This window comes from Populus euphratica, unplaced genomic scaffold (assembly GCF_000495115.2).
Source record: "Populus euphratica unplaced genomic scaffold, PopEup_1.0 scaffold125.1, whole genome shotgun sequence".
NCBI classification, from domain to species: Eukaryota; Viridiplantae; Streptophyta; class Magnoliopsida; order Malpighiales; family Salicaceae; genus Populus; species Populus euphratica.
The window spans coordinates 194,976-202,976 of NW_011500014.1; the positions used below are offsets into that span (position 1 = coordinate 194,976).

At 35.3% G+C, this 8,001-nt stretch overlaps 1 protein-coding gene across 1 annotated transcript; it reads left to right on the top strand.

Annotated features, from left to right (window-relative positions):
* Window positions 1-408: 408 nt before the first annotated feature.
* LOC105141597 (ABC transporter A family member 7-like) lies at window positions 409-7,389 on the top strand. The gene is made up of 18 exons (XM_011048860.1): window positions 409-684; window positions 805-1,186; window positions 1,287-1,345; window positions 1,451-1,607; window positions 1,936-2,055; window positions 2,159-2,280; window positions 2,561-2,710; window positions 3,387-3,549; window positions 3,626-3,751; window positions 3,848-3,931; window positions 4,302-4,663; window positions 5,048-5,248; window positions 5,603-5,712; window positions 5,814-5,898; window positions 6,211-6,339; window positions 6,441-6,546; window positions 6,634-6,722; window positions 6,938-7,389. Exons 1-18 carry the CDS (start codon window positions 601-603, stop codon window positions 7,235-7,237), a joined length of 2,829 nt encoding a protein of 942 aa, XP_011047162.1. The 5' UTR covers window positions 409-600; the 3' UTR covers window positions 7,238-7,389.
* The last annotated feature ends 612 nt before the right edge of the window (window positions 7,390-8,001 follow it).

Here is an 8,001-nt window from a genome sequence, read left to right on the forward strand (position 1 = left end):
CACACTTAGTTGATTGTGATTATTTAATAAAATATTTTTTTATTTATAAATATATTAAAATAATATATTTTTTATTTTTTAAATTATTTTTAATATTAATATATTAAAATAATTTTAAAATATAAAAATAATAATTTTAAAATATAAAAAAAATAATTTGAATCAAATAAAAAATAATTTTTTTAAATTTTTTTTAAAAATACTTTAAAAATACAAAAATAAACAGCATCTACTTTCTTTTTTCTTTGAGAATTTTCTCCAAGATTTTTTTTATATTAAATTAATTTTTTTATTGTTTTAATAGGTTAATATATATATATATAAAATTAATATTTTTTTTAAATATTTTAGAAAACAACGAACTTAGCATTCCCGGAATCCAAAATATTATATTGCCAAAAACGCAACACTGTTAAATGGAAGAGCTCAGCAGCTCCATTTTTATTTAAAGCTTAGCTGTGACATAACCGTTGCCATTTTCATTCTGCTGTTATCTTTTGGTGATCGGTTCGTAGCCAAGCCAAACAAGGTAAAAGAAAACAAGGGAGGGTTTCTTTCTTGGCGGGAAATAAGATAAAAGCTTGGTTTTGGTTATTTCTAATGGCGGATTCGGATTCATCACCTCAAACAGCAGCATTCTGGACTCAAGCTGATGCTTTGCTTAGAAAGAACTTAACTTATCAGGTTAGTTAGTATATATACAAATCTACATTAATTTGTTCATATCATATTTCCTTCCTCTCCCTTCCTTTCAAAACCAAAAGGCAATGGTTTTTACGCAGTGCTTGCTTGTTTGTTTTGCAGAAACGAAACATTAATGCGAATTGCAGGCTAATTTCCTTTCCATTGGTGCTGTGTACACTCCTTATTATCACTCAAAAACTGGTTGACAATGAACTAAACAAAAACAGTAATAAGTGTGGTTGTCAGTGTATTGATACTAATGGAGATGGGACATGCGAGACAGTCTGTGGTTTACAATTCTCAGATTTGGATCAATCGCCTTACTGTCCTGTTCCTAGTCCACTCAAGTGGCCTCCCTTGTTACAGGTTCCAGCTCCTCAATATCGTGCCGTCAGAAGTGCTTCTGATCCTTTTACAGATTTGCCTGACAAGTCTTGCAGACAAACTGGGAACTGCCCTGTTACTATTTTAATCACCGGAACTAATCAGACACTTGGACAAAGTTTGTTTTCTTCTTCATTGTTTTTCCTGCCATGGAAATGAATAATCCAATAATATTTCATCTTAATCTTATTTTTGAATTGTAATTTTTATTTTTATAGGTTTGACTGCGAGTATGTTCTCACCTCCTTCCCATCTTAATTCCACTAACAGTGTGCTGGTTAGTTGTTTTTAATTCCTGCTGCTTCATTTTGATATAAATTCTTCATCTTGCTCCCTTTGACTATTTTAATAAATGCTCCTGACTTTCTCCAAAATGTTTCAGGGTTCAGATTCGGAAACTAGGGAGGATAGTTTTCTTGATCCTGCTTTCTTCGAGGATTCTCTCTATAACATTCAAAGCCAGTGCACATCGAATTCTACAGCGAACGTTTCTGTTTCTCTTACTGTTTCTCAGTCGTCATCCCTCAACTTCGTAAAAGGTACTATAAATTTACTATCGCTTAGCTGAAAATCCTTCATGTTATTTTGAGAGTATTGCTGAAACATGGAGATTCTAATTGTCACTGAAGGAGATACATGACGAGATCATTAATTATAGCTTTTAGGTTCAACCAATCAACTTTTTCTTTTTTCTTTGTTGGAAATGAGTTTTAGCAATCCAACACAACGAAGCACCAAATTATTTTGTAGTAATGCACGAAAAAACACAAGATTATGGAGCAATGCCTCGTTCTCTTACAAGTACAAAAGGTTATTTTCATGTGAGATTCTGATTCTTGTTTATTCCCTTATTGTCTTAAAATACAGAGACAGTATGTGTTCCAAGTCTAAGCTTGTGGCGCAATAGTACTTCAGAGATAAACGACCAGATATTCAGGGGCTATAAAAAAGGAAATGCAGAAAGGCAGTACAACGAGATACTTGGAGGTTGGTCTTCCTGATTTCTATATATATATATATATATATACCTAGCGTGTCATTACAGCAGTCCTGTGCTTGGAGAAATCTAACTATTTCGTTCCTTCTGCAGCCTATGATTTCTTGAACTCCAACGCCAATACTTTTAATGTGAACGTGTGGTACAATGCCACAAAAAAGGATACTTTTTATGGACAATACTACTTCGTGCGGTTACCACGTGCAGTAAATCTGGTATGTAGAGTACCCGTAGTGCTTGTTCTATTAAATCTATTTCCCCTCAAAAGAACAAGGCTTTATTTGTGTTTATAATGTGTCCAAGAGTTCACACTCTTTATAGGATTTTTGTTAATCTAAATTATGGATCTTCTTTCTGGACTTGGAACCATTCACAGCAACTGTTATGGAATTTCATTTTACTATGCCCTGGCTTTTATATTTATTTTCCATTGTTTCCGAGCTTTATATCTTTCTCATCAAATAATGATACAAGCTGATGTTTCTATCTTCACAGGTATCAAATGCCTACCTTCAGTTGTTTCAAGGAAGAATGGTATTAGAGTTTATCAAAGAAATGCCTAAACCTGCAACGAAGCTGAAGCTGGATATCGCATCTCTTCTTGGCACTCTCTTCTTTACATGGGTTGTCATACAGCTATTTCCTGTAAGCATATGATCCATTGCATGTCAGCATTTATTTATTTCGAGGGCTACATTTTTCTTGCAATTTTTGCTCAAACCATACCAGTCCGACAGAACTAACTTTGTTGGCAAATTGGGTTAGAAATAGCTGAGGATTATTGTGTTTCATCATGACAAGTCTGATATTTGAATTAACATAACTTTGTCCAGTTCAATCTACTCCTTTGAAAATGATAACCAATTTCTGACAGGAAGCATTTTAATCCATGTAAAGTTGAAGAATTCATATGAGCAAAAACATTTGATCTATCAGGTTAAAATTGTCCCACGGTGGGACACAAAGTAGTCATGAACTCGTAGTGATGAAATGATACATAGATTCTTTTGTTTGCATGGCTTTTCTTCCGACAAATGCCACATCCTTGTGAGCTTTAACTTAGAATTTCTTTTTGAAAGTTTCATTTAGAGGTTAATGGCTTGGAAATATATTCCATATTCGTGATTTTGTTATCTATAATACATTTTAAATCGTGGATCTTTGCAAATACAATACCACCTTACCCTGGTTTTGTTGAATGATAGAATGATCAAATGTGGACATGCATATGTTACTACTATCATGGATGGATTATGAAAATAGCGTTTACTTGCATGTATATTTTCCTGAAGTTACCTGATCTTAATTTATTTTGCTATAGGTGGTGTTGACGGCGCTGGTTTACGAGAAACAACAAAAACTACGAATCATGATGAAAATGCATGGGCTTGGAGACGGGCCTTATTGGACGATTTCTTACATGTATTTTCTTGTTATATCTGCACTATACATGTTCGTTTTCGTGGCATTTGGATCACTTGTAGGTAGGCATTACTCCAATCCTCAATGCTTTCTAATTTTTGCCTTTGCTTCAAGTTACTAACATGGCTAAATTTGCAGGTATGAAATTCTTCACACTGAACGACTACTCCATCCAATTTGTGTTCTATTTTCTCTATATAAACCTGCAAATTTCCTTGGCGTTTCTAGCCTCCGCATTCTTTTCGAACTTCAAGACTGCTACAGGTTTGATACTAGCTGTTTGATTTGTTTGCTAAACGACATTTACTTTTAATATCACCTGGTTTTCTTGTTCCTGACAGTTGAACTTGATGATTACAGTTGTAGGCTATATATGTGTCTTTGGAACTGGGCTTTTAGGTGGCTTTCTTTTCCAGAACTTCGTTGAAGATACTTCATTCCCAAGTAAGTAGAAGAATCTGTGAAACCACTGGCTTTTTAAGTTTACTAATGGTGTTGATGGAAAAGAAACCCAATGTTAGGATTTTATGCTACTGCATGTGCTGATGCAGTTGTTTCATTATCTGAGATTTAACAGATGTGAGGAGGCTAATGATTGTTTATAATTTAATTTGTGATCTTTTTGTGAATGTAAGATACTGGTAGTAGATCAATTGCTTGCTGTGCAACCTATTATGCAGGTCTATAAGTCTTATTGTCCACCAGTTGCTGCTGTTGGTTGTCAATGCGCAATAGTTGTCTAGGTTTTACATATTGTCTGCTTCTACTCTTCGCCAGCTTCACTCTTATGGATATTGTTTCTCTCTTGTTACAGAGGGATGGGTCATTTTTATGGAGTTATATCCTGGTTTTGCTCTATATCGTGGTTTGTATGAGTTTGCGGAGTATTCTTCCAGTGGCATCGCTATGGGGACTGGTGGCATGAAGTGGGGAAATTTGAGTGCAAGTGAGAATGGGATGAGAGATGTGATGATTATCATGCTTCTTGAGTGGCTTGCGCTGCTTTTTATAGCATATTATGTGGATCAAGTTCTTTCATCTGGAAGTGGAAAAAATCCGAAGTATTTATTGCAAAAGTTTCGGAAGAAGCGTCCATCATCGTTTCGGAAGCCTAGTATGGGCAGGCCGGGGTCTAAAGTTTTTGTTGATATGGATAAACCTGATGTCATTCAGGAGGTAACATTTCCTTTTATCTAGTTTTAATCACGAGTAATCATTTCATGCTAGAGCCCAAGTCTCTCTGTGGATTCTGTAGGATGAAATGTAAAACGCCATACTTTCGTTTTGGCTATAAAAAATTGCAGTTCTTCCCCCAAAGTAGATTTTCTCTTCTTGCAGAAGAATCAGAGTATTTATCAAACAATAAGTTTTTAGATGGAATGGCATATGCCTCTAATCATCGCAGACCTAGTGTTAATACTTGATGGTGTTTGATGAACTCCAATTCACGTGTTTGTCAAATACTGAATTCTATCGTCTGATCTTCAAATACTTCTGCGTCAATAACTCATAGTCAGTCATGTGTAGATGTTAATTTTGTGCACACCCTTTTGAATGCAGAGGGAGAAGGTTGAGCAGTTACTGCTGGAACCAACCACCAGTCATTCCATCGTCTGTGACAACCTGAGAAAGGTGTATCCAGGAAGGGATGGAAATCCAGAAAAAATGGCAGTGAGAGGATTATCTCTTGCTATACCTCGAGGGGAGTGCTTCGGCATGCTTGGTCCAAATGGTGCAGGGAAAACATCTTTTATTAGCATGGTCAGTGTACAGCTCTTGCTACTGTAATTCCATTGTAGAGACCCGGCTTTTTTGTTACGTGTGGTTTACCATAGTTCTGTCATTGACAGTAAACAAGAAGAAGAAGAAAAATGATTAGAACTAGCTTTCAAGCACTTACATTCTTCTCGTTCTATAATAGTAAATATGTTCACGAGAGGTCTTGACCGAATTACCTTCCCGGGAAAGGTTTATGTGGCCATTGTCATTCCTTTGCCATTTATTGCGTTTCTTGAGAGTTCTTCTTAACGGGGAAAAAACTGCGGTTTAACTAGTCTTCCTGAGAAAGCATAATCAAATAAATACTTATATCTCTGACTTTATTTTGTTGACTAGATGATTGGGCTCACAACGCCAACCACGGGGACAGCATATGTTGAGGGCTTAGACATTCGGACTCAAATGGATTGGGTTTATACCAGCATGGGCGTGTGCCCGCAGCATGAGTAAGCTAATTCCTGGCTCTGTTTTCTTCAAGAAATACATTTTCATCTTCGGCTGGAAACCTGACCTTTTGTTCTGTTATTTTTTCCTGGACAACTCTTAGTCTCCTATGGGAAACTCTGACGGGAAGAGAGCACTTACTATTTTATGGAAGACTTAAGAATCTAAGAGGCGCTGCTTTGAAAAGAGTAAGCCATTATCATCTCATCTTTTAGCTTGTCAAAGATCATTTACTTTCTTCAAGGAGGAGGCAATTGCTGGGGAATTTTCAGATGGAAATTGTTGTACCCCTATTGCTTGTTCTTTACAATGCATAAAATTGCCTCGGGAAATTCTAATGGAAACAAATTTAACTACTATAATTTAAGAAGTGGAATTTATAATCTTATTGCTGGGGAATTTTCAGTGGATGGTGGAATCAATGGTTTAGTTTACTTGCTCTTCTTATTTGGAAAAGTTTCAAGTCTCTCTGTTTATTTTTTACTATTCTGTTTCTCTAGGCAGTGGAGGACTCTCTTAAGAGCGTCAACCTTTTTAACGGAGGAGTTGCTGACAAAAAAGCTGGTAAATACAGTGGAGGTATGAAGAGAAGGCTTAGTGTTGCCATATCATTGATTGGAGATCCCAAAGTACGTCATCGTCTCTCTCAAAAACCTTTATGCATGAATTTTTTGGATTGGTTGTATTCCTTCAATGCTTTTGCTTATCGTAATTCTTGGAAATCTTGCAGGTTGTTTACATGGATGAACCCAGTACTGGATTAGATCCAGCTTCAAGAAGCAATTTATGGAATGTTGTGAAGCGTGCGAAGCAAGACCGAGCAATTATCCTGACCAGTACTACTCTCTCTCTGATAATATTAAAAAAAGAGGAGATTTTACACCTTGCAGTTTATCTCACAAAGCTTGACTACTTGTTTTCAGCTCATTCAATGGAAGAGGCAGAGTACCTGTGTGATAGATTAGGAATTTTTGTTAATGGAAGCTTGCAATGCGTAGGAAACCCAAAAGAGGTAACTCCGAGACAATCATTTGTATTTTCTTAGAGATCTCGCATGATTCTTTTGCACAGAGATGCAGCACAGAACAGAGACCCAGATATTCATTAGGTTTACTGTAGAATATATCATCTTTCCATCTTCTTTTTTTCTCCGATAGATTAGTTCTGATTATTTCTGATTTTCCTTTTTATTTCTTTTGATAAATTCCTAAAAACTGGCTTTAACAGCTGAAGGGAAGGTACGGGGGGTCTTACGTGTTCACAATGACCACATCCGTAAACGATGAGCATGAGGTGGAGCAAATGGTTCTGCGCCTCTCCCCCAGCGCTGAAAGAACATACCAGATGGCCGGAACCCAGAAGTTTGAGATGCCAAAAGAGGAGGTCAGCATTGCAGATGTGTTCCAAGCAGTCGAGGTCGCCAAAAGCAGGTTCCCGGTTTATGCCTGGGGTCTGTCGGACACCACCTTAGAAGATGTCTTCATCAAGGTCGCAAACTCAGCCCAGCATTTCCACACGCTTACATGATTAGATGGTCATGTTGATTGTTTATATTTTTCAAGCTATTTCCATATATTCGATTTATTTCAGATGTAATGCCCTACTGTATTTGTGAGTAGATATGACCTAAGCTTTTGAGCATAAATAATATTTGATTTTGTTTCCCTGTTTCAATATTTTTTTGAGTGTCTAAGGGGGGAGTGCTCTCCGAGAAATTGTAATCATTGACTCAAGACCTTGCTTTAGTGGAGGAAATTATTAAATATACAATACTATACTGATTAAATTGATGAGTATTCATTGAAAAATACTAGAACGCTGGCTTTTAAATAGAAAATGCTAGATTGATCAACAACTAGAAGAGTTGATTGGATTGATGATGGGTATTTTATTAAGAACTTCTAAATAGAAATGCTAAATTGATTGATAACTGAAATAAGTTGACTAACTTGATTGGTATTTATTAAGAAATATTATAATATTAGCTTTTGTATAAAAATATTAAATTGATTGATATTCAAAATAATTGATTAAATTAATTGATATTGGTGAAGAAATATCAAATTATTAATTTTTAAATATAAATATTGAATTAATTTATAAATAAAATAAGTATATTGAGATAATGAGTTTTTAAAAGAGAGTATTGAAATGTTGGCTTAGTTATAGAAATGCTGGAATGATTATTCAAGTTATAAATATTATGAGATTTGTTTAGGTTTAAATGAAATTATATAAAGCGAAAATCAATGATTATAAATAATAAATTAAATATTATTTATATAAAAAAT

Coding starts and splice junctions, on each gene's coding strand:
- LOC105141597 (XM_011048860.1), top strand. CDS start 601: ATGGCGGATTCGGATTCATCACCTCAAACAGCAGCATTCTGGACTCAA. Junction 1,346..1,450: donor ATTCCACTAACAGTGTGCTG/GTTAGTTGTTTT, acceptor AAAATGTTTCAG/GGTTCAGATTCGGAAACTAG. Junction 2,711..3,386: donor TTGTCATACAGCTATTTCCT/GTAAGCATATGA, acceptor ATTTTGCTATAG/GTGGTGTTGACGGCGCTGGT.